The 27,274-nt window shown below is 42.4% G+C and overlaps 1 protein-coding gene across 3 annotated transcripts in view; it reads left to right on the top strand.

Moving 5' to 3' along the window:
* The first annotated feature begins 412 nt into the window (after positions 1–412).
* The window catches only part of setx (senataxin), an 85,105-nt gene continuing 58,243 nt past the window's right edge, over positions 413–27,274 (top strand). The window contains exons 1-2 of one of the 3 annotated variants that reach the window (XM_080212469.1): positions 417–490; positions 20,451–20,656. In XM_080212469.1, the coding sequence (XP_080068595.1) occupies positions 20,539–20,656 (118 nt within the window). In that variant the 5' untranslated portion in view covers positions 417–490; positions 20,451–20,538. Of the gene's footprint in view, positions 491–20,450; positions 20,657–24,312; positions 24,449–27,274 lie in introns of those variants that run through there. The other 2 variants (XM_080212470.1, XM_080212471.1) reach the window with 2 other exon arrangements.

Below are 27,274 nucleotides of genomic sequence, written 5' to 3'. Positions count from 1 at the left end.
ATTCAATAATTCTAATCTGTAAACTGTCTATGTGCCTTTCTATGCCCTGTCTGTGATCAGAACTCCCCACTCCTCTGACGAAGGGGCAGAGCTCCAAAAGCTAGTGGCGTTTGCTACCAAATAAACCTGTTGGACGTTAACCTGGTGTTGTGAGACTTCTTACTGTGTTTATCCCAGTCCAACACCAGCATCTCTACATCACACACTGTGAAATCCTCCAGTATCCTTCAATTGTCCTACCATAAGATTTTTTGCTGCCCGTTTGAAGTGTTTCCCTCAGGTGTGTGTGTGTGTTGAAGACGGCCCAGCCTCTCTGGCGATCCGGTACGTTCGGTCCTTCCGCGGCCGCCGTCTGATTTCAAAAAACCCGCCCAACGGTTGGGTCGCATGCGTCAGTTCCGGTGGTAGGGCCTGCGTGAGAATCGGAAGTTTTGGCTGGAAGTTCAACGGGAATCCAACCGGGTGGCGGCAGAGGCCGCAGCTCAACATGGTAAGTGGCCGGGACTCGGCCCAGGGCCCGGGCCTGGGGGGAAGAGAGGAGACTCGGCCACGGGGTGGGGCGGAGGGTGGAGAGGGAACTCGGCTACGGGGTGGGGGGGTGTGGAGAGGGAACCCGGTGGGGGGGTGGCGTGGAGAGGGAACCCGGTGTGGGGGGTGGCGTGGAGAGGGAACCCGGTGGGGGAGTGGCGTGGAGAGGGAACCCGGTGGGGGGGTGGCGTGGAGAGGGAACCCGGTGGGGGGGTGGCGTGGAGAGGGAACCCGGTGGGGGGGTGGCGTGGAGAGGGAACCCGGTGGGGGGGTGGCGTGGAGAGGGAACCCGGTGGGGGGGTGGCGTGGAGAGGGAACCCGGTGGGGGGGTGGCGTGGAGAGGGAGTTCGGCCCCGGGGGGGGGGGAAGGTGCGCGGGCTCTCTTGGGCCACCTTGTCTGGGTGCTGCTGGTGGACGTGTACACGAATGGGCCACGGAGCGAAAGCAGCTGCAGACTGGTTGTGGGGCAGCAGGCCGCCATTCGGGCCGTCCTGGCCGCGCCGCCGCCTCAAATGAGTTAACACTTAAACTTAATACCACTCCCCTTGAATTGATTTGTTATGGCCACATGTATTAGTATGCACTGAAAAGTATTGTACCTCGTGCGCTTTACAGATAGAACACACCGTTCATAGAGTATATAGGGAGAAGGGGAGGGTGCAAATTGTTACTGTCATAACTAGGATTTGATTTTGATTTGATTCATTATTGTCACATGTATTGGGACACAGTGAAAAGTATTGTTTCTTGTGCGTTATACAGACAAAGCATACTGTTCATAAAGAAGGAAAGGAGCGGGTGCAGAATATGGTGTTACAGTCACCAATAGGGTGAGGAGAAAGATCAACTTAATGAGAAAGGTCTGAAGCGGCAGGGAAGAACCTGTTCTTGAGTTGGCTGGCACGTGTTTTTGGATTTTTGTATCTTTTTCCCGATGGAAGAAGGTGGACGGGAGAATGGGGTGCTTGGAGTCCTTGATTATGTTGGCTGCTTTCCTGAGACAGTGGGAAATGTAGACAGAGTCAATGGATGGTAGGCTGATTTGCATAATGGACTGGACTTCATGACCGTTTGTACTTTCTTGTGGTCTCAGTCAGAGCAGGAGCCATACAAAGCAGTGATGCAACCAGAAATGATGCTTTCTGTGGTGCATCTGTAAAAGTTGTTGAGAGTCATGGTGGACATGCCGAATTTCCTTAGTTCCTGAGAAAGTAGAGGCGTTGGTGGGCTTTCTTAACTATAACATCAGCATGGAGGGATCAGGACAGGCTGTTGGTGATCTGGACACCTAGAAACTTGAAGCTCTCCACCATTTCCACTTCACCCCCCTTAATGTAGACAGGGGCATGTCCTCCATTACGCTTCCTGAAGTCAATTATCTCCTTTGTTTTATTGCCACGAGGGAGAGAATATTGTCATCACACCAAATCACCAGGTTTTCTATTTTTTTTCCTGTGCTGCTGCTCATCATAGTTTGAGATCCAACCCAGTATGTTTGTGTCATCAGCAAACTTGAAAATCAAGTTGGAGGGGAATTTGGACACACAGCCATGGGTGTATAAGGAGGAAGCTAGGACTGAGGACACAACCTTGTGGGACACCAGTGTTGAGGATAATTGTGGAGGAGGTATTGTTACCTGTCATTGATTGCAGTCTGTGGTTTAGGAAGGCCAGGATCCAGTAGGAACTGAGCCCTAGGCCACAGAGTTTGGAGATATGAGTTTTGTAGGAATAATGGTTTTGAGGGCTGAAGTTGTACTCAATAGATAGAGAAGGTTGGCTGGTGATAATGTCATGAAACTAGTAATCCTGAGGCCCATGATAATGCTCTGGGAAATGAGTTCAAATCCCACCAGAGCAGTTGGTTGAGTTTAAATTCATTTAATTAATCAAAACCTGCCGTGACTAATCATGACCACATAAATGCCTGTAATTGTCATAAAAATCCACCTGTTTCACTAATGTCCTTTCTGGAAGGAAATCTGCTTTCCAGACCCTGTCTGGCCTGCAGCAATGTGGTTGACTCTTAACTGTGCTCAGAGGGGCAATTAGGGATGGGTAACAAATACTGGTCCTGCCTGCAATGCCCACAGAAGCAAACATCAGATTTGGTGCAGATAGGGAATTTGTGGACTTGCTTCTATTCCTATGTTGTTAAACAGCTGGTTGGGCATGCAATGTGGAAGCAGGAAGTTTTTCTTTGTATATTTGTCACTACTCACAATGCCATTGAAAAGTCAGCCGTTCCATTGAGTATTCTGACCCAGTCATTGTGGCAATTTTCATTCTTCAATGGAATGAGATCCCAGGCCCATTAATATTACCCTCCATCCTCTCCTTCGAAACGCATGCAAACTGAACTATTAGGAAAAAAGGATAATTAGGGCCCAAACCCAGAACATGCAGTGGCTGGTATCTCACTGCCAGTGATGCTAACATTCAGCAGCGTTTGGTTTAGAGGCAGACTCCATCCCCTTTGTCAGATGAAGTGGGTCAAGGGTCACTCTACATAGTAAATCCCTAACAACCGTTAAAATTCTCCTGAGTCGCATTTGGTTCCCCTCATTTGATCCATGGCCACGTTGTGTTTGCAGATGTCCATGACATGTGGTCAAGATTATATAATCCCACCACAATGTGATTGTTGTTTTTATTCATACATAGAATGTGTACATCGCTGACTAGAGCCCAAGCCTAATTGCCCTTGAGCGTGGTGCTGAGCTGCCTTGAACCGCTGCAGTCCATGTGCAGCTAGGGAAGGAGTTTGATTATGGCACAGCAACAATGATATATTTCTAAGTCATGATGGTGCATCTCTTGGAGGGGAACCTCCATGTAGAGGCATGACCAAGTATCAGCTGGCCTTGTCCTTCCACATGGTACTGGTTGTGGCCTTTGGGCGGTGTTGCCCCAAAAAAACTTTGAGTTCTCGCAGTACATCATGTAGATGGCACACGTGGCTGCCCCAGTGCGTCGGTTGTGGTGCACGCCTTGTGGGGAGGGGTGGAGAGGAAAAAGAAGGGAAAGGTGAGGAGTAGGGTCTGGAAGATGGAGGGGGTGTGGAAAAGCTGGGGAAGATGAGGAGAGAGGTGAAACTGTGGGCGGCATGGTAGCACAGTGGTTAGCACTGCTGCTTCACAGCTCCAGGGTCCTGAGTTCGATTCCTGGCTCGGGTCACTATCTGTTTGGGGTTTGCGCATTCTCCTCATGTCTGTGTGGGTTTCCTCCAGGTACTCCGGTTTCCTCCCACAGTCCAAAGATGTGCGTGTTAGGTTGATCGGCCATGCTAAGAAATTGCCCCTTAGTATCCAGGGATGCGTGGGTAAGAAGGATTAGTGGGTATAATATGTAGGAATGTGGGTTTAGGGCCTGGGTGGGATTGTGTTTGGTGCAGACTCAATGGGCTGAAGGGCCTCTTTCTGCACTGTAGGGTTCTATGAAAGAGGAAGGTCCATGGGAAAAAGGCCTGTGAAGAGGGGAGAAATAGGAAGTGGATTTGGAAAGGAGTGGGAGAAGAGAGAGGGAATGTGCGGAGAGTAGGAGTATGAAGTGTGCAGAAAGAAGGGATGGAACGACGAGCAGGGAGATTGGAAAGAATGAACATGGATGGGAAACACGGGAGCAGACATGGCTAGATTGGGATAGAAACAGTTCTACAGAAGTGGGAATGATGCAGAGGATGGAGGAGCTGAGATGGGCTAATATGACTGGCAGACAGTAGGAGAATGACAGGATGAAGGGACTTGTGCTCAATAGGAAAACGATGGTGCTGGATGAAAGACGTAGTTTGAAGTAGGTTTACATTAACACTGCAATGAAGTTATTGTGAAAATCCCCTAGATGCCACACTCTGGTGCCTGTTCGGGTACACTGAGGAAAAATTTATCATGGCCAACCAACCCATCTTTTGGACTATGGGAGGAAACTGGAACACCCGGAGGAAACCCATGCAGGCACAAGGAGAACATGCAGACTCCACACAGACAGTGCCCCAAGCCGGGAGTTGAACCTGCGTCCCTAGCACTGAGACAGCAGTGCTACCCACTGTACTTCTGTGAATAGACTGGTCTTTCCATCATGCCATTTACCATGTTCAGTTCCAAAGCATTTGATATAAAAGGTCATTCAGTCTTGGAAAATTATCCTGAGTCTCTCCTCATAGGAACTTTTAAACTTTGTTTTTAATCTTTTTAATGTTTGTCAATGGTACTGTCAGATACTGGTGCACAGATTTTTTTGCTCTGTTGGTTAGACAGCAATACACAACCAGCTGTTTGGCACATTTAGCAGGTGCAGGTATCAAACTCGCTGCAAACCAATGCCCTAAGGTGAGACTGCCCTAATAGAGCGTTCCAGAAAAGCTGCTGCACCACATCGTCTTAGATTATCTATTGTCTTTGGCATTTCACTTCAGCTTTACAACAGATGTCTTGAAAACCATTGTAGGGTTATCTAATTTAAGCTACCAGATTCATCAGGTTATACTTCATATTTCCTATTTCTCAATTATGTTCTCCTGTTATATGTTTTCCTGCGTTGAACAGACTAAATTTAAAGCATATAACAAAGAAATTATAATTACGGTGTTAAATTCTCAAGCCCAGTATCAAAGATGGAATAAAGTGTGCAAAAGGAACTGTCTTTTCACTTTACATTATTATGGGTTGCTATAAAAAGCAGCAACTCTGGAATGCTAAACTTGGTGTGGCAAACTTTTATTTTGTTGTCCAGTGATTGCTGCTGAAAAAAATGTTTGTAGATAGGCAACTGTTTCTCAGGACTGAATAGCATCTTTTACACTAACGGTCGAGGCCTCATGTATCAATGTAGGGTAAATACCACAGGACCTCTTGGTACTGTCAAGAATCTACACCTTCAAAAGATGAAGTGGGGTGGAGGGTTAGCAACAAATGCAATAATATGAGCAAAAAAAATCAGACTTTTTTTTGGTGAGGGATGGGAAACATACATTGAACGTAGGAAAAAAAATTCTGTTTGAATAATCTGCTTAGTTTCTCCCAATTTCAGCTACTTAGATTTTGCTTACAGGAAATAAAATCTTCTTAGAAAAGCTTTGAAATTATATATGTTAGGTGTGATGGAGTGAGCTAGAATTATCCCTCAGTGCATTGCTTTACGTGTTTGTGCTCAATGATTTCCTGCATAAGATGTCCCTGCTTTGACTGCATGAGCATTTGTTGGGGTGAATGGCTGAGGGTTGGTCTTTCTCAACGCCTGAGCAATGACTATAATAGTACATTCTGCACTCTCTCATTTCCTTCTCTATGAACGTTTTGTTTTGCCTGTATAGGGCTCAAGAAACAATACTTTTCACTACGTTAATACATATGACAATAATAAATCAAATCAAACAAAGTGACAAGGGAGAGTAAAAATTAACAGGCACAACACCCAGACTGCATTTGCACAAATCCTGTTTACCAACATTAAAGAATAGCATTCAAATACTCACTTGAGGTGCCTCTAACTACAATGGGTGGGAAAAAGGTATTATTTTATATTGTTTGAGTCTTTACTTAAAAAGCATCTGTAATTTATAACTGAACAAAAACATTCAGAATTTCAGAGATCATTGTTAGGACCGCCATAGACTGATAACTCTAGAGTAAGAAATTTCAACTTCTGTTAATAGATGAAAGGACAGCATGACAAAACTTCACATTTTATGACTTTTTTACTGTAACAAAAGAAGAAAAACACTGGTCAGTAAATGCAAGCTTTGTAGCATATTTTCCTCTAAATCACAAAATAGGATATTCCCCTTGTTTTTCACGTGAAAAACACTTCACATATATTTAAGGAGAGATGGTGCTGTTGTGGTAATGTCACTGGACTAGTAATCCAGAGACCTAGGCTAATGCTCTAGGGATAAGGGTTCAAATCACACTACGGCAGCTGGAATAATTTAAACTAAATTCTTAAATTTGGAATTGAAAGCTAGTCTCCATATTAGTGACCATTGATTGTTGTAAAAAACTATGTGGTTCATGAATGCCCTTTGGGGAAGAAAATCCACTGTCTTGCCTATTCTGGCCTAAAGTGACTCCAGACTGACAGCAATGTGGTTGGCTCTTAACTGCCCTGTAAGTGGTCTGGGAAGTCAGTTCTAGGGCAATTAGAGATGGGCAATATAAGCTGGCCTTGACAGCAATATCTACATCCATGCAAAAGTTTTAAAAATTCTTTTATGTTGATATTCAATTATCCTGGAACCTGTCCAAGATGATTCTTGTCTCCTGAGAGTTTACTTCTGAACTGTTCTTTTTCTCAGTCTGGGAATCTTAAATCTCACTTTCCCAGTGGGTTTCTTTTACTGCCACGTGGATTTTCAAGCCTTTCGCTTCAACTCCTTGTGAGTTTCCTAACTACTAGCTGTATCTGCACGTTTGAACATAACATAAGAACATAAGAAATAGGAGCAGGAGTAGGCCATCTGGCCCTTCGAGCCTGCCCCGCCATTCAATAAGATCATGGCTGATCTGTCGTGGCTCAGTTCCACATTCCTGCCCTCTCCCCATAACCCTTAATCCCCTTGCTTATCAAAAACCCATCAACCCGCATCTTAAAAATATTTAGCGAGGCAGCCTCCACCACTCCAACGGGCAGAGAATTCCAGAGATTCACCACCCTTTGAGTGAAGAAATTCTTCCTCAACTCTGTTCTAAAAACCGCCCCCCCCCCCCCTCCTTTATCTTGAGGCTGTGCCCCCTAGTCCTACTGTCCTTCCTGAGTGGGAAGAGTCTCTCCACCTCTATCCTATCCATCCCATTCATCATCTTATATGTCTCAATGAGATCTCCCCTCATTCTTCTAAACTCTAACGAGTACAAGCCTAGTTTATTCAGCCTCTCCTCATAGCTCAACCCCCTCAACTCTGGCATCAGCCTAGTAAACCTCCTCTGCACTCCCTCCAAGGCCAAAATATCCTTGCGTAAGTGCGGCGCCCAAAACCACACACAGTACTCCAGCTGCGGCCTCACCAATGCCCTATATAGCCGCAGCAAGACCTCCCTACTTTTATATTCAATCCCCCTCGCTATGAAGGCCAGCATCCCATTCGCCTTCCTGACCACCTGCTGCACTTGCAAGCTGGGTTTTTGCGACTCATGCACAACTGGTATATTAGGACACAGTAAGAAGTCTCACAACATCTATATGGCCTGTATAGAGACAAACTCAATTTACAAGGTAATGGTTGGAATGTGAGTCTTTACAAGTAATTGAGTCTTAAAGGTACAGCCAATGTGAATGGAGAGAGGGTTAAGCACCGGTTAAAGAGGTGTGTATTGTCTTCGGCCAGGAACAGTTAGTGAGATTCTGCAAGCCCAGGCAAGTTGTGGGGGTTACAGATAGTATGACATGAGCCCAAGATTCCGATTTAGGCCATCCTCATGTGTGCAGAACTTGGCTATCAGTTTCTGCTCAGCGCTTCTGTGTTGTCATGTGTCACGAAGGCTGCTTTGAACAGAAACATTCAGAATTTCAAAGATCATTGTTAGGACCTCCGTAGACTGATAACTTTGGAGGAAGAAATTTGAACTTCTGTTAATAGATGAGAGGACAGCATGACAAAAGTTACCCGAAGATCAGAGGCTGAATGCCTGTGACTGCTGAATTGTTCCCTAACAGGAAGAGAATGCTCCTGCCTAGTGATTGTCAAGCAGTGTTCATTCATCCGTTGTCATAGCATCTGCATGGTCTCGCCAATGTACCGTGCCTTGGGACATCCTTTCTTGCAGCGTATTAGGTAGACAACGTTGGCCGAGTCGCAAGAGTATGTACTGTGTTCTTGGTGGATGGTATTCTCATGTGAGATGATGGCATCCGTGTTGATGATCTGGCGTGTTTTGCAGTGGCTGCTGTGGCAGGGTTGTGTGATGTCACGGTCACTGTTCTCATAAGAACATAAGAAATAGGAGCAGGAGTAGGCCTTCGAGCCTGCCCTGCCATTCAATAAGATCATGGCTGATCTAAAATGGATCAGTTCCACTTTCCCGCTTTCTCCCCATAGCCCTTAATTCCCTTGTCTGTCAAAAACCTATCTACCCGTGACTTAAATATATTTAGCGAGGTAGCCTCCACCACCTTCTCCTGAAGGCTGGGTAGTTTGCTGCAGACAGTGGTCTGTTTTGAGGTTGTGCAGTTATTTGAAAGCAAGAAGTGGGGGTGTGGGGATGGCCTTAGCAAGATGTTCATCTTCATGGTTGACTTGTTGAAGGCTCCAGAGAAGATGTCTTTGCTTCTGCACTCCGGGGAAATATTGGACGATGATGAAGTACTCTGTCCGCTGTGTCCCGTGTTTGTCTTCTGACGAGGTCAGTGCGATTTTTCGCTGTGGTGCGTTGGAACTGTCGATCAATGAGTCGAGCACCATATGCTGTTTTTATGAGGATATCTTTTCGCATCTGTAGGTGTCTGTTGCGATCCTCCTCATTTAAGCAGGTCCTGTGTATACAGAGGGCTTGTCCATAGGGGATGTCTTCTTTAACGTGTTTAGGGTGGAAGCTGGAGAAGTGGAGCATCGTGAGGTTATCCGTGGGCTTGCAGTACAGTGAAGTGCTGAGGTGACCGACCTTGATGGAGATGCATATCCAAGAATGCAACCAATTCTGGAGAGTAGTTCATGATGAGTCTGATGGTGGGATGGACCTTGTTGACGTCGTCATATAGTGGTTGCAGTGATTGTTTGTCATGAGTTCAAAGGAAGAAAATTTCATCGCTGTATCTAATGTAAAAGCGTTGATTGACGGTCCTGTGTGGTGAAGAGGTCTTGTTTGAACCTGTGCATGAAGATGTTGGCACATCGAGGTGCAAATTTGGTCCCCATGGCTGTTCTGTGTGTCTGAATGAAGAACTGGTTGTTGAAGGTGAAGACGTTGTGGTCCAGGATGAAGTGGATGAGTACTGATGCAGTTGCAGCAATACTGTCGTCGTGGGGGATGCTGGTGTAGAGTGTGAACTGCCGAGATATCCATTGTGAAGAAAAATGCTCATGGTTCAACTACTCCATGTGTACTGAGTTTCTGTAGGAAATCTGTAGTCTTGCGACAGAAGCTTGGGGTTCTTTGTACAACAGGTTTCAGGATGCCCTCGACGTAGCCAGAGAGGTTCTCACACAGGGTCCCATTGCCTGCAGCTTTCGGTATTTCTTTTCTATGTCATCTGCCACTTATTCATTGAAAGGAAGGAAATAAGTAGGCAGATAACAGCAGAGAAATGTTGAAGAGGAGAGAGTTAAAGAGAACACAGACATCTGGGAGGTAACAGACCAGATTCTGTTTTATTTTTGGAATGAAAGAAGACTTGTGTTTATATGGTGCTTTTCACAACCTCAGGACATCTCAAAGCATCATACTACATTTGAAAATGAGACTGTGAAAGGATAGGGAAAAGACAGATGATTGCTGTGGATGGCTTCTGTTGGTCAGTTTGCTTCGACCTTTCTGATGTGTTGTACAAAATTGTAAAATTACAACCGTGCAGTTCAATTCTTTTAAGACTACAAAGTCTAACAAAGGTTAAGTAAATCAGCATGCCCTTTAACTGGCTGTAGAACTTTATTAATTGGAATGTACTGGCCAATTTCAGGCTGTAATGCAGAACCTCTTGTGTTTGTTTTGCTCTGTGGTTACTGGAGTTTGATTTTAAGAAAGGAAAATTGGGACAAAATACTTGTGTTTATCAGTTTGTCACTAGTGGTAGGGTTATTTTGAGATACGACATAATGTTACAGGATATTGTCTTAATTGTAATTTCTGCTTCTCCCTGCATTTAACCCTCTCCATGCTATTGACGATGGCATACCAAATCAATCAACTAATGTCATGATGTGATTATTGTTCTTCTGATTTCCAAATATTTTGTTCAGGCCTCATAAGCAAAAACATCTTGTTTGACAGAGCTTAAATATACAACCAGGGAAATGACCAGGGAGCAGATGAGTTCATCTGCCTGTCACCAGCATTCAGTGAATGATCAGATAAAGTGATTGCATATTAATTTGTCTGGCGTCATGTATGCTTTTTAAAATGAATCCATTTAGAATAAAAGACAAACTTTTCATTTATATAGCTCCTTGCACAGCCATAGGCTGTCCCAAAGCACTTTACAGCCAATCAAATACTTTGGCGTGTAGCCACTGTTGTGATGTTGGAGACACAGCTGCCCATTTGCACAAAATGAAATCCATCAAGCAGTAATATCTGAATGTCCAGATAATTCCCTCTTCACTTACCACACCTGCACTGGTATAAAAGTTTGTGCAAACCCAGGGGAAGTGGTGTCATGCATGAGTAGAAACGTAACCATTTCCTTTGCGGTGTTATTTTTAAGGGGACAAAGCAGCCTAAACAGAATCTGATTTACTTGAACCTGAAATTACTTAATTGGAACTTCTTGGACTCAGATTAAAATTAGGTTTTCATTTTAAATTTAAGCAGCTGTCCAGATAAATTTTCTTCAAGACATTCTAATCCACTTAAAATGCAAACTTGAGAGGTATGAAAATAAATTAGACTTGTTTGGCTACTAAATGAGATGTCCTGTTACTTAGCTTGCTGGGCTGTCTTGATCCAATGTTCTTTTGAATCTGACGTAGCTGAAGGATGGGAAGCTCAGAAAAGATGGTGGGATAGTTTTGTTAATTAAATATATCGTTAGCTCAATAGTGAGAGATGAATTTAGTTCAGAAGATCACGATGTAAAATTAGTTTGGGTTGAGATGAGAAATAGGAATTGTAAGGCAACACTTGAGAATAGTTTGTAGACCCCCTGACAATCTATACTAGGACAAAACATGCAGGAAAAAGTATTGGGAATTTGTGTGTGAGACACTGCAATAACAATGGGTGATTTTAATTTTCATACAGATTGGACAAATGAGATTAACAAAGGCAGCCTAGAAATTGAGTTGCCACATCATATTCAGGAAAGTTTCTCAGGAGAATGTTCTCTTGCCAACCACGATGCAGGCTATTTTCGATCTGGTAATGTGCAATGAAGCACGATTAATTAGTGACCTTATGGTAAAGGAGCTTCCAGGCAACAGTCATCATGGTAGAATTTCACATTAGGTTTGAGGTGTGAAGTGCAGTCTTTCTAGTGTATATGCCTTTATTAGATTAAGTTTATGCAGATGGAGTTGGCTAAAGTTAAAATTTGAATAGAACCGGAACAATGGCAAGCATTTAAGGAGATATTTCATAACTCAAAGGTATACCCGTTAAGAAATAAACTTTGAGAAGGAACCTGAGTTACCTAAGGAAGTTAAGGATATTAGACTGAAAGTGTACAATGCTGTGAGGATTACTTATATTGTGGAGATGCCAGCATTGGGTGAGCATAGTAAGATGAAGGAGAATGCTCCGAAAGCTTGTGATTCCGTATGAACCTGTTGGACTTATTTTGCCCACCCCTGTCCAACGCCAGCGTTTCCGCATCATGGTTACCATTGACACCGCAAACCACCGCCTTAAAGTGGAGAGGATCTCCAAGAACATCGACACAGACATCAAGTTTCTACAAAGATACAAGAAAGCAGACACGTGATGAAGGAACAGTGCTCTGAAAGCTCATTATTCCAAATAAACTTGTTGGACTATAACCTGGTGTTGTGAGCCTGATTATTTATAGGTTAGAACATTGGGTAGTATTTTCAAAACAGGCAACAAATTACTTAAAAGTAATGAGGGCTGAGTAAGAATATAAGAAAAAGTTAGCTAGATCATAAAAATTCTACAGGTATTTAAAAAGGAAAAGAGTAAATGAGAGTGGGTCTTACTGGGTAAAGCTGGGGAATTAACAACGGGAAACAAGATGTTGAAGACAAAAATCCCAAGAATACTTGAAAGTAAAGAGGTAAAAGGGAGGGAGAAACTTAAAGTGATCATAACCACGAGGCAAAAGCACTGGGAAGCTACTAGAACTAAAGGCTGACAAATTCCCTGGACTTGATGACCTACGTCCTCAAGCCTTAGTTGAAGTGGCTGCACAGATAGTCGATGCATTGGTTGGAATTTTGCAAAATTCTTTGCATTTTGGAAACGCCCTGGTGGATTGGAAAATTTATAATACCCCCTTTCAAAAAAGGAGGGAGATGGTAATCTAGAAATGATTAAGGAGTTGGGATGTCTTGTTGAAATTGTACAAGACATTGGTAAGGCCACATTTGGAATACTGTGTGCAGTTCTGGTAATCCTATTATAGAAAGGATATTATTAAACTAGAAAGAGTGCAGAAAAGATTTGCTAGGATGCTACCGGGACTTGATGGTTTGAGTTATAAGGAGACGCTCGATAGACTGGGACTTTTCTCTTTGGAGCGTAGGAGGCTCAGGCGTGATCTTATAGAGGCCTATGAAATAAGGGGGGGGGGGGGGGTGCACAGATCAGCTAGATAGTCAATATCTTTTCCCAAAGGTAGGGGAGTCTAAAACTAGAGGGCATATGTTTAAGGTGAGAGGGGAGAGATATAAAAGTATCTAGTGGGGCAATTTTTTCACACAGAGGGTGGTGAGTATCTGGAACAAGCTGCCCGAGGTGGTAGTAGTAGAAGTAGGTACAATTTTATCTTTTAAAAAGCATTTAGATAATTACATGGGTAAGATGAGTATAGAGGGATATGGGCCAAATGCAGGCAATTGGGACTAGCTTAGGGTTTTTGAAAGAAAAGGGCGTCATGGACAAGTTGGGCCAAAGGGCTTGTTTCCATGCTGTAAACCTCTATAACTCTGATTCTATAAATCACGTAGCCTAATTCCTGCCATATCGATGCAAGTCCCACCTTTTAGAATTATAGAATCCCTACAGTGCAGAAGGAGGCCATTCAGTCCATCGAGTCTGCACCAACCACAATCCCACCCAGGCTCTATTCCCGTAACCCCACATGTTCACCCTGCTAATCCCCCTGAGACTAGGAGCAATTTAGCATAGCCAATCCACCTAACCTGTGCATCTTTATAGTGTGGGAGGAAACCCATGCAGACACAGGGAGAATGTGCAAACTCCACACAGACAGTGATCCAACGCCAGAATTGAACCCGGGTCCCTGGCGCTGAGGCAGCTGTGCCTTTTATAGGATAAATACTAGAATCCATTATTAAGAAGATAATGGCAGGACATTTAGAGAGTCATAATAGTTAAGCACAATCTATGAATCTGTGAAAGCAAAGTTGTGTTTTAGTTAACAAGTAACAAGCAAGTTGAATAAAGAGGATGATGTAGTGTTCTTGGATTTCCAAAAAACATTTAGTAAGGTATCACATCAAAGGTTATTTCACAAAATAAGAGCTCAAGGTACAGGGATGACATATTAGCAAGGATGAAGAATTGGTTAGCTAACAGGATGCAGAAAGTAGGGACAAATTGGTTGTTTTTGAGTTGGCACACTGTTCCTTCTGCAGTACATAGGTATCTGTGCTCGTGCCTCATGTATGACTTGAATAAAAGGACTGAATATATGGTTGCTAAATTTGCTGTTGACACAAAGATAGGTTAGGAAAGTAAGTTTTCAAGAAACATGAGTCTACAAAGAGATTTAGATCGACTAATTTGAGCAGGCAAAACATTGGCAGATGGAATATTATGTTTGAAAATGCAAACTTGTCCACCATACAGGAAGAATAGAAAAACATATCAAAATTGAAAGAGACTGCAGAACTCTGCAGAGGGATCTGGGTGCCCTGGTGCATCTCAAAAAGGTAGTATGCAAGTACAGCAAGTGATTAGGAGGACAAATGAAATGATGGCATTTATTGCAAGGGGAATTTAGTAAGAAAGTAGAGAGGTAACAATGCTTTAGTGAGACCACATCTGTAATACTGTGCACAGGTTTAGTCTCCTACTTCAGGGTTTTTTATTCATTTGTGTGAAATGGGCGCCGCTGGCTGACCAGTATTTATAAGAACATAAGAAATAGGAGCAGGAGTAGGCCATCTAGCCCTTCGAGCCTGCCCCGCCATTCAGTAAGATCATGGCTGATCTGAAGTGGATCAGTTCCACTTTCCCACTTTCTCCCCATAACCCTTAATTCTCGTCCATCGAAAACCTATCTACCTGTGACTTAAATATATTTAGCGAGGTAGCCTCCTCCACTTCAACGGGCGGAGAATTCCAGAGATTCACCACCCTTTGACTGAAGAAGTTCCTCCTCAACTCTGATCTAAACTGTCCCCCCCCCCGCCTTATCTTGAGGCTGTGCCCTCTAGTCCTGCTAACCTTTTTAAGTGGAAAGAATCTCTCTACCTCTACCCTATCCATCCCCTTCATTATCTTATACGTCTCTATAAGATCCCCCCTCATCCTTCTAAACTCCAACGAGTACAGATCCAGTTTATTTAGTCTCTCTTCGTAGTCCAACCCCCTCATCTCCGGTATCAGCCTAGTGAACCTCCTCTGCATTCCCTCCAAGGCCAATATATCTTTCCACAAGTGCGGTAACCAAAACTGCACACAGTACTCCAGCTGCAGCCTCACCAGTACCCTGTACAGTTGCAGCAAGACCTCCCTGCTTTTATATTCTATCCCCCTCGCTATAAAGGCCAACATTCCATTCGCCTTCTTGATCACCCGCTACACCTGCAGACTGGATTTTTGCGACTCATGCACAAGGACCCCCAGGTCCCTCTGCACTGTAGCATGTTGCAGCTTTTCGCCTTTTAAATAATAATCCCTCCTACTATTATTTCTGCCAAAGTGGATAACCTCACGCTTACTGACATTATACTCCATCTGCCAGGTCCTCGCCCACTCACTTAGTCTATCCAGATCCCTCTGCAGACTTTCCACACCTGCCACGCAATTTGCTTTTCCACTCATCTTTGTGTCAAATTTCGTCACCCTTCATTCAGCCCCCTCCTCCAGATCATCTATATAAATGGTAAATTTATTGCCCACCCTTAGTTAAGGATAATATTGTATTGAAAACAATTTAAAAAAGGTTCACTCAACTGATGCTTGCAATGCAGGGGTTAGTTTCTGTAGAGAGGCTGGGCCAATCTATACCCATAAGAGTTTAGAAGAATGAGTGATGAATGTATTGAAATGTAAAGATCCAGAAGAGTCTCAATACTGTCTGTGCAGAGCAGCATTTCCTCTTATGGGGGATTCAAGAACTTGGGGGCGTTGTTTAAAAATTAGGGCTCTTCCATTTAAGATTGAGATATGAAGAATTTTGTTTCTGTTATTCTGTGGAATTCTCTCTGCTGGAGAGCAGTGGAGGCTGATTCATTTAGTATATTTAAGGTTGAGTTGGATAGATTTTTGATTGACAAGGGAGTCAGGGAATATGGGGGCAGGAAAGTGGAGTTAAGACCACAACCAGATCAGCCATGATCTTAAACAAATAGTGGAGAAACCTTGAAGGGCCAAATAGCCAACTGATTTGTGTATAGGGAAAGGGATATTTTGCTGCAATTGTATAGGGTGCTGTTGAGACCACACCTGGAATATTGTGGTGTCCTTATCTAAGGAAGGATGCCCTTGCTACAGATGGAGTTGAAGAGAGACTAAATAGACTGGGTCTGTACTCGTTGGAGTTTAGAAGGATGAGGGGGGATCTTTATAGAGACATATAAGATAATGAAGAGGATGGATAGGGTAGAGGTAGAGAGATTCTTCTTGCTTAGAAAGGATAGCAGGACTAGAGGACACAGCCTCAAGATAAGGGGGGGGGGGTGCAGTTTAGATCAGAGTTGAGGAGGAACTTCTTCACTCAAAGGGTGGTGAATCTCTGGAATTCTCTACCTGTTGAAGTGGTGGAGGCTACCTCGCTAAATATATTTAAGTCACGGGTAGATAGGTTTTTGATAGACAGGGGAATTAAGGGTTATGAGGAGAAAGTGGAACTGATCCACTTCAGATCAGCCATGATCTTATTGAATGGCGGGGCAGGTTCGAAGGGCTAGATGGCCTACTCCTGCTCCTATTTCTTATGTTCTTAGTACAGCGAAGGTTTACCAGGCTGATTCTTGAGATGGTAGGAATGTCATATGAGGAGAGACCAAATTGGTTACGATTGCATTCACTGGAGTTTAGAAGAGTGAGGGGATTGTATAGAAACTTATAAAATTTCTAACAGGGTTAGATAGAGTAGATTCAGAAAGAATGCTCCCGTGATGGGGGAATCCAGAACTAGGGATTATAGTTTGTGAGGTAAACTTCTTAGAGCTGAGGTGAGGAGAAATTTCTTCATCCAGAGAGCGGTGAATGTATGAAGTTCACTACTACAGAATGTAGGTGAGGCCAAAATGTTGTCTGATTTCAAGAAGATATTAGATACAGTTTTTGGAGCTAAAGGTATCAAGGGATGTGGAGAGGAAGGGGGACCAGGATATTGAATTTGACGATCAGTCATGATCAAAATGAATGGCGGAGCTGGTATGAAGGATTGAATGGCCTACTTCTGCTTCTAGTTTCTATGCTGTGTTCTTGTGTTTATTTATAGGATCAAGAGAAACCAGAGTGCACTTGTATTTAGTGTTTGGTCATATAGAAACTTAGCAAAATATTTCACATATTGCACCAGTTATGATGTCAAAAATGGCACCAGGCAAGCAAAATAACCAATGATGCATAGTTTTTTCAAAAGACAGATATACCTAAATATCCAGTGCTTTTAAATTGCTCTAGTGTTTTGCTGGGTTCTTGAAACATGAAATTTACAGTCATTTCAAAACCAAATATAAAACTACATACTGTAAAGTTACTTATTTTTACTCATTCATGGAAGGTGACATTGCTGGCAAGGCCAGCATTTATTGCCTAATTGTCTTTGTGGATGGTGGTGACGTGCCTGTTGAACCATGACAATCTGTGTTATAGCTACACCCAGTAGTGATGGTGCATGACTTGGAGGTGATGGTGTCCCTGTGCACATTCTGTTCTTGTCCTAGGTGGTGGAAGTCACAGGTTGGAAGATTCTGTCAAAGGAACAGTGAGTTTTTATAGTGCATCTTGTACATGGCAGCCGCAGTGAGCCTGTGGTGGAGGGAGGGAAAGTTTGAGTTGACAAATGGGGTGCCAATCAATCACGCTGCTTTTTTTTCGGATTGTTTTGAGCTTCTCAAGTGTTGCTGAAGCTGTCATCTTCTGAACCAATATTTAGCAATTTGAGTAACCTTTAACCGTTATTCTCTTTTTGGTTTTGTAGCCAGTTTGCTATCCATTCCTCTGACTCCAAAAATGCATGGGTTAGTTGGATTTGCCATGCTAAATTGCCCTTAGTATCCAACGATGTGCAGGTTAGGGAGATTAGCCATGGTAAATGTGTCGGGTAACACATTTACCATAGAGCAGGCATTGCGGGTGTGGGTAAGATGCTCTGTTGGAGAGTCAGTGCAAACTTGATGGGGCCGAACAGCCTCCTTCTGCACTGTAGGGATCCTATGATTCCACATGTTTTGACCTTGCTCAAGAGTCCAATATGCAGTACCTTATCCAAGGCTTTTTGGAAATCATGGAATGATTACTGCACAGAAAGAGGCGATTGAGCCCTTTGTGCTCTCTGCAAGAACAACTCCACTGGTCTCACTCCCTGCTCTTTACCCATAACCACTGACATTTTCTCTTCAGATAATTATCCAGTTTCCTTTTGAAAACCATGATTTGCCTCTACCCACGGATAGGGCACCATACTGCAGTGCATTCCTGATCCTGATCAATCACAGTGTGAAAAAGGTTTTTCCTCATATTGCCTTCAATTCTTTTGCCATTCAATTTACATTTCAATTTAAAAAGGTGATTGGGACTATATTGCTATTGGATGTACCTGCAGCACATGCTGGCCATGCCAGCTAATCGGAATGGTATCTTCCTATTTACTCTGCCTCGATACCTTTGAATACCTATACAATTCTCTGTCTAAAGGGAACAGCCTCTACTTCTCCACTCTGTCCATGTAACTGAAGTCTTTCATCCCTGGGACCATTCTTGTTATTTTCTGTAGCCAATGATATTTTCATATCCTTCCTAAAATGTCACAGATTGTGCATAATACTCCATTTGAGGCCGAACAAATGTTTTATAAGGGTTCACCATAAATTCCTTGCCTTTGTACTCTGTGCCTCCGTTTATAATGTTCAGGATCCTGTGTGCCTTTTCACCACTTTCCCAATCTGCCCTGACACCCTCAGCACTTGTGCATGTAACTCTCCAGGTCCTTCTGTTCCTGAATCATGTTTAAAATTCTATATTTTATATTGCCTGACCTTGTTCTTCACACCAAATTTATCACTTTATGCTTCGTTGCACTAAATTTTATCTGCCTTGAGTTTGTGCCCTTTGACATCTGTCACCACCCATCTCTTTACAATACTCCCATGTATCATCTGACATTGTTGAAATTTGGCCGTACAAACTCAAATCTAGATCATTTAAAATAGATCAAGAAGAGCAGAAGTTATTGTACCAAATCTTGTGGAACTCCATTGCATACCTTCCTCCAGTCTGCAGAGCAAGTATTCGCCCCCATTCTCTGCTTCTTGTCACTTGGCCAACTTTTTTCCATACTGCATTATTCTCATCTACCCTTTCTGCTTCTTTGGTAAGGTTGGTCAAACTTGACTTTTCCTTTTTGCTGCCTACACATTGTATCTTCAGTTTCTGAGGATCAAATTTACGCAATCGCAATTTTCAGTTTTTCATTCTTAGTCAGTTATGGAACATGGGCAGCAATGCACTGACCATTAAAGATGACTTGGGTCATTGGTCAAAGGCTTGCTCAGATCGCAGCAAGTGTTCATTTAAAGCATGATTGCAACTGTACCTTTTGCATAATTTCCAATGATCTTGAATATTTCACTACCCTGGTTGCAGTGGCTAGCAACAAAAGATTTTCATATCAGTTCTTCAATTTCACTTTTAATTATTTTCAAAACATTAAAGGTGTAAGCTATTCTTGGGTTGACCCATAGCAGTGATTCCTATGAATTACATAAATAATTGTGGATTGTCATTTAGCGTACGATTACTTTAAGTCCCTTGTTTGCTTTCCTAGATTTTGGTGAAATGCAAACAATTTTGTTTTAAAAACATGATTTTTCAATGATTCTTACCTAGTTTTCTCTTTTTAAGCACTCAAAATCTGAAAAATAAGCTTATAAATTTGTCAAAAAACACATTTGGCTCTGTTTGTTTAGCATACAGCTCTAAATGAACGTGTGCGGGAGGTTAGGGCTGGAGAAAATTTTTGTCTTGCTGCCCTTAAGGCTCTGGCACCAAATTACAAATGAGTTATTAATATTTTTCTGAGACTGGTATGAAAAACAATGTCAGCGGTTAAAATGTCAGCATTGTAACCAGCCAAAATTAATTAGGTAAATGTTTTGTACCTATTTTCTTTCCTTCCACCGTATATCTGGTTTAGACCTCCTGGTAAACCACAAGTGCAATGTTCTCCATAGTTTATTAACCTTCACGTCTTTTTTTTTGTGCAGCTAAACAGAACTAGATAATCCTAATTCATGTTGGAATCCACAGTTTACCCCACGACTACTTCTATTGCTTTGCCTACTTGGTCTCTATAGGTATCGGTATCTGCCCTGCTTCTGGAGCTACAAAACACTACTGCTTTTGAATATGTAGTAAAAATATTTTTGCACGTAATTCAGTTTTGTTCAATATCCTTACCTAGATAACTGCTGAGAAATTTTCCCCTCCCCATTTTGCCACGCCCTCCCCCACAACCAACATCCACATGTTTACCACTGGCATACATATGAAATGTATAACACAGAAAAATCCAGTTGTAAAGTTTACTGTTCTAAACCCCTGTGTAAAATTATGCTATGTTATACCTGTGTAAGCGTTTAGCAAGTTTATTATAATATTAAAATTCTTGTCAGAACTAAAAGAAACATTTTCCAGAGTGTTGTTTCATTTTTGAATTTTTTTCTGGTTTATTCATAGGCTATGGGCATTGCTGGCTAGACCAGCATTTATTGCTCATTGCTCGTGACAAGATGCATTAAAAATATGTAAGTTGGTAAGTGCCTGGATGAATGCAGCTCCAACGAGACTTGAGGGACCCAGGTTCGATTCCTGGATGGGATCACTGTCTGTGAGGAGTTTGTACGTTCTCTGTACCTTCGTAGGTTTTCTCAGCAGTTATCCAGGTAATGATATTGAATAAAACTGAAATACGTGCAAAAATATTTTTAATACATTTCAAAGCAGTATAATGTTTTGTATTTCCAAAAGCAGGGCAGGGCGCTCCAGTTTCCTCCCACAGTCCGAAAGGTATGCTAGTTAGGTGCATTGGCCATGCTAAATTCTCCCTCAGTGTACCCAAACAGGCGCCAGAGTGTGGTGACTGTGGAATTTTCACAAGAACTCCGTTGTAGTGTTAATGTAAGCCTACTTGTGAAATTAATGCATAAACTTGACACCATTCAGGACAAAGCAGCCCGTTTAATTAATGTCTCATCCACAGTCTTTCATAGATGCTGTCCTAGCCAACAGAACCCACATTCCTTGAATGAATAAAGAAAAATAAAATGTAACACAGGCTTGTATAAGTTAATTTTAGCATGTTGAATTTGTTTCCCTAAGATTTTTTTTAGTTTCAGATTCAATCAAAAATAAGCCTAACATACAATGATATGCCACCAAATGTTTAAAAGTATTTTTGAAGCCATCATGACCTCATGTTTTATATGAAATGATTTGTGGGATTACAGAGATGGATTATAATGGGTAGTTCATTTACAATCACTTTAAATTGCAGATCTTTAGCTGTTTCCAGATGTGGTAAGCGGACCTGTAAATGCTGCAAGTGCAAACTGAACAAATGTGTGCGTGTGGGGAAGCCTCAAAGAAATGTGTTGTTTGTAACACAATTTCTGTGCATGAGGACACAGGAAAGACTGATGTATATGTATATATTTATGTCTGTGAAACTTACTGAGAGCTGAATTTGTGTAGTTAAGAATTGAACAATGTGAGCACTGTATAGGATTGGGAGTTTTCCTACTAGCTCTGAATTCTAATTCGACCAGTTGCAAGAGAAACTGATAAATAGGAGTGTCTTGAGGGTTATGATTTCATAAACCATACAAGTGCAGCTCGAGCAGTTTGTGCAGATGACCAAACCTCTTGTGTAGGCTGTAGATTTGAACACATTTTGATATTTTTAGGTTACCAACTTCTGCGGCATGGTGGCACAGTGGTTAGCACTGCTGCCTCACAGCGCCAGGGATCCAAGTTGGGCAAGCTAATAGGGCTAAAGTTAGACAAGTCTCCTGGCCCTGTTGGAATGCATCCCAGGGTACTAAAAGAGATGGTAGGGGAAATAACAAATGCATTAGCGGTAATTTACCAAAATTCGCTGGACTCTGGGGTGGTTCCAGCAGATTGGAAACAGCAAATGTGACGTCACTGTTTAAAAAAGGAGGTAGACAAAAGGCAGGTGACTGTAGGCTGGTTAGCTTCACTTCTGTAGTAAGGAAGATGCTTGAATCTATCATCAAGGAAGAAATAGCGAGACATCCGGATATAAATTGTCCCATTGGTAATATGCAGCATGAGTTCATGAAGGGCAGGTCGTGTTTAACAATTTGGTGGAATTCTTTGAGAATATTACATGTGCAGTGGACAATGGGGAACCTGTGGAAATGATGTATCCGGATTTCCAGAAGGCATTTGACAAGGTGCCGCACCAAAGACTGCCAAATGAGATAAAGGTGCACGGTGTTACGGGTAATGTATTAGCATGGATTGAGGATTGGTTAACTAACAGAAAGCAAAGAGTGGGGGGTAGATGGGTGTTTTTCTGGTTGGTGATCAGTGTCTGGTGGTATGCCTCAGGGATCAGTGTTGGGACTGCAATTGTTTGATTTATGTAGAAGATTGGAGTTGGGAATCAAATGTATGTCAAGGTGAGTGGCAGAGCAAAGTTTACAGAGGATGCTGAAAGTCTGCAAAGTTGATATAGTCTGAGCAGGCAAGGGTCTGGCAAATGGAATACAATCTTGGTAAATTCATCCATTTTGGTAGGAATAACAGCAAAATGGACTATTATTTAAGTGGTAAAAAATTGCAGTATGCTGCTGTGCAGAGGGATCTGAGTGTCCTTGTTTAAGAATCACAAGGAGTTGGTTTGCAGGTGCAGCAGATAATTAAGAAGGCAAATGGAATTTTATCCTTCAGTACTAGAGGGATGGCATTCAAAAATAGCGAGGTTATGTTGTGGCTGTATGAGGTGCTGGTGAGACCACACCTGGAGTAGTGGTGCAGTTTTGACCTTACTTAAGAAAGAACATACTGGCACTGGATGGGTTGCAGAGGAGATTCACTGGGTTGATTCCAGAGTTCAGTGTTGGGTTATGAGGAGAGACTGACTAGACAGGGGCTATACTCATTGGAATTCAGAAGAATGAGGGGAGATCTTATAGAAACATATGAAGGGAATAGATAAGACTGACAGGTGAAACTAGAACGAGGGGATGTGGCCTCAAAATAAGGGGGAGCAGATTTAGGACTGAGTTGAGGAGGAATTTCATCCAAAGGGTTGTGAATCTCGAATTCTCTGCCCAGTGAAGCAGTTGAGGCTACCTCATTGAATGTTTTTAAGGCAAGGGCAGATACATTTTTGAACAATAAAGGAATTAAGGGTTATGGTGACAGATGGATAAGTGGATCTGAGTCCACGAAAAGATCAGCCATGATCTTATTGAATGGCAGAGCAGGCCGAGGGGCCAAATGGCCTACTCCTGGTTCTTATGTTTTTCATAGTATTTTGCAAATTCTGGGTTACAAATCCAGTAACAACCAATATATTACAATACCCTCGTAATCCAATAAGGAAGTCAAAACCATTTCAGGAGCTTGCTTCACAAAGTTAATCAAAGAAAAGACTTAATAAAGAAACATCATTATGCCACCATTGGGCCATGCCCTGGGCCACAAATGCACTCCACAATCCCCATCTTTTTTTCTATTTCTGTCAGGTCAGCTGATCACCACATCATGTTGCCATTCGTTACATTGTCCACCAGGTCAGCTGACCCTCAACATATCATAGAATCCCTGAAGTGCAGAAGGCAGCCATTCAGCCCATCGAGTCTGCACGGATCACAATCCCACTCAGGCCCTATCCCTGCAACCCCACTTATTTACCCTGCCAACCCTCAGGCACTAAGGGGCAATTTATCACATTAAAACAAATAAAGATCCAAGGAATAGCTAATGTGCATTTCTAACTGAATACAAGGCCTGTGTGATTCATTTGCCATGGAAACAAAATGAGAAAGATATCCCTGAAAACTGGCAAAGTTAGGGTCTGGGCGAGACACAGGAAGGATGGGAGAGCAGGGACAGGGTCAGGCAGGAAAACAGCGAGAGGATCACCTTCAAATTGGAAAAGCAAATTCATGAATTAAAATAAGGTCGGAAGCTAAACTGAAAGTAGAAGTTGTCAGGAAAACATGCCCTGTGAAAGATAGGTCTGGAGTTAAAAATGTTTCCAGGCTGGGAAAGGAAAAGACCACCATGCAGAAGAAAAGATCAGGAGCTAGGAATTATTTTGGACTCGTTCTGGGAGAACTGAATGTCTACCTAAAGGTCAATGTAACTGATAACTTTTTTTTCGGTTGTTTAGAAGTCCTATTCTGTAGTTTAAATATAAGTTGCCTACAAAGCCAGTGCTTTGTGCTTTTATTCTGTTACTGTAAACATCTTAAAACACAGAATTTTGTCACGTCATCTGTTCAGCCATGAATTGGTTCAAATTTCTTTTCAGGAGATTGTTGGTCTCCATGGAGATCATTTACAAGGATTGTTACAATTTGGATAGGACCAATGCAGAGTTGTTCACCATGCGGAATTTGTTTTCGTAACTCGATTAGATAGCAGGAATTATCTTTTCACGAAGTGTCACAAACCTGTGGAGCAAGTTGCTAGCTTGTCCAGTAAGTGGGAATTTATCGCAATTATCCAAAATGAAGCAAACTAATTATTGAGCGAGGTTGATGTAAATATATAGAAGGATATTGTAGGATGTGCCTGACTGAACTAAAATCCGTTACTATATCCCTCTATTTTCATCTTATTCATGTATTTATCAAGACATCCCTTAAAAGTCACTATCGTATCTGCTTTCACTGCCGCCTCTTGCAACGAGTTCCAGGCACTCACCAGTCTGTTTTTTAAAAAAAATTGCCTCGTACGTCTCCTTTAAACCTCGCCCATGGCACCTTAAGCCTGTGCCCCCTAGTAATTGACTTTTGCATCCTGGGATAAACTTCTGGCTATCCATTCAGTCTATGCCCCTCGTAATCTTGTAGACTTCTATCAGGTCGCCCCTTAACCTCAGTCATTCCAGTGAGAACAAGCCAAGTTTCTCCAACCTCTCCTCGTAGCTAATGCCCTCCGTACCAGGCAACATCTTGATAAATCTTTTCTGCACCCTCTTCAAAGCCTACACATCCTTCTGGTAGTGTGGCGACCAGTATTGAACACTATGTTTTAAGTGCAGCCTAACCAAGGTTCTATAAAGCTGCAACATGACTTGCCAACTTTTAAACTCAATGCCCTGGCCGATGAAGGCAAGCATGCCGTATGTCTTCTTGACTCCCTTCTCCACCTGCATTGCCACTTGCAGTGATCTGTGTACCTGTACACCCAGATCCCTCTGCCTATCAATACACTTAAGGGTTCTGCCATTTACTGTGTGTTTCCTATCTTTATTAGACCTTCCAAAATGCATTGCCTCACATTTGTCTGGATTTGTAACCCTGTGCATAACACTATGACTATATTAGATGGCGTCGGCCAAATGTAAGGCCATTCCCCCATTAAACTTAATTGTGTATGCTCGTAATGTATTTTTCTCATTCTGTACATCCAGATTTGGAAAAAGAAGCTTGCTCCTTCTGTGGGAGAGAAAAAAAGTTCTCTCTGGTTAGTTGAGGATAAATTGTTTCCTAAACCTTGATAGTGTTGAAAACAGCTGTCAGCAGTGCCAGAGTGAAAATGCCCTTTTCTGTTGAAATTGGCACCATTGCCAGCACAGCAATCAGTTTCCTACTGGCACTCGGATGTAAACTGCAGGGTGTGAGAAATCCACATTTTTGTGAATCCTGTGGAAAGTCTTGCACCCTATAACTGTTCTCCAGGGTATCACATGGCGATTGTCAGTTTTCACTTGAGTGGATTTGGCTGTTTCTGTACCTTTTTATTTCTCACCTCTGCTCAGTAATGTGAAGTGGTTAATTGATTTGAAAGCATGCTCAAAGCCTCGTTTGGACAAGAACATCTCCAGTTAGCAGAATGATTTTTTTCATGGAAAACCACAATCGAGTAACCTGTCTTTCTAAGATCACACCAGTCTGTGGTGAACTGAATTGAATTCACCAAATTGAATTCATGTTCTTAAAAATCATATCCACTTTGTATATAAAAAAGATGCTTTGAAAAAGTGACAAATTTTAATAATTTTTGTTGCTGTTTATTTCTAATTAATGTTTAGTTTACTTGGGTTCTATTAAAACTGGGAGGAGCCAGAAGTGCCCGATGAAATTAACTAGCTGCAGTAGATCCAGTCATTCGTTAAATTTCAACAATTTTACCTTTTCACTTGCTTGTATTAAGTGAACTCCTTTTCACTTGACTCTCTTGTCTCTCACATTGTTTGTGGTGTACAAAAATAACCTCCTGAGGAAATGTGCAGTGAACAAGCTCACTGGAAGGCAGCTTTAAATAGGTCACGTTTGTTTGCAGTCGACTTTCAATGGGGTTTGTTTATTTTCTCCTGCTGAGGGTTGATCACCTGAATTAAAAAAAAATTGGAGAACTGATCACTAGTTTTACCACATGTGCTCAAGAGTGTCCAGGTTTAATCCCAATAAAATATAACAAATTACACAGTCTGATTGCAGAGTGCGGGTTTAATGAGAGCTGCAAAGAACTTCCTGCACATCATCATCAACTGTTTTTCTGAATTTTGTGCTCAAGGTGAGAGTTTTTTGATGCCAGGCAGCTTTTCCATTTCAGGCAGATCAACACGTACAACTTAAGATGCACAAACTGTTGCCTCTGATTTTCCCCTGAATAATCACTTCATAAATATCTTGTTTAGCGGGGGTCAAGAGATTCAGTGTCACCAGAATGAATTCAGCTTGAGGTACAATTTCTGCCTCTTTCCTGCAAAGGGCTTGTGAAAGAATCTACAGAGAGGAGTCTTCTATGGTATTATTTTTTCTTTATTTTTCTTGTCTAACTGGCACCAAGTCATGTTTGCTCATTGAGCTTATGGTTGCTCATTGTGCCTGTATTTGCTGATGTATTTTGACTCCTGGTTAAGCAATGCCCAAATTTTAAAATTCTCATCCTTCTTTTCAAATCTCTCCATGGTACAGGGCACTGGTGAGGCCGCAGCTGGAGTACTGTGTGCAGTTTTGGTTGCCGCATTTACGCAAGGATATTTTGGCCTTGGAGGGAGTACAGAGGAGGTTTACTAGGCTGATACCAGAGTTGAGGGGGTTGAACTATGAGGAGAGGCTGAATAAACTAGGCTTGTGCTCGTTAGAGTTTAGAAGAATGAGGGGAGATCTCATTGAGACATATAAGATGATGAATGGGATGGATAGGATAGAGGTGGAGAGGCTCTTCCTGCTCAGAAAGGACAGTAGGACTAGAGGGCACAGCCTCAATAAAGGGGGGGGGGTGGTTTAGAATGGAGTTGAGGAGGAACTTCTTCACTCAAAGGGTGGTGAATCTCTGGAATTCTCTGCCCG

This window comes from Carcharhinus amblyrhynchos, chromosome 25 (assembly GCF_965287045.1).
Source record: "Carcharhinus amblyrhynchos chromosome 25, sCarAmb.v2.hapA, whole genome shotgun sequence".
NCBI lineage: Eukaryota > Metazoa > Chordata > Chondrichthyes > Carcharhiniformes > Carcharhinidae > Carcharhinus > Carcharhinus amblyrhynchos.
The sequence above is the reverse complement of the archived record's forward strand: the minus strand, read 5'-3'. Positions and strand labels throughout refer to the sequence as shown.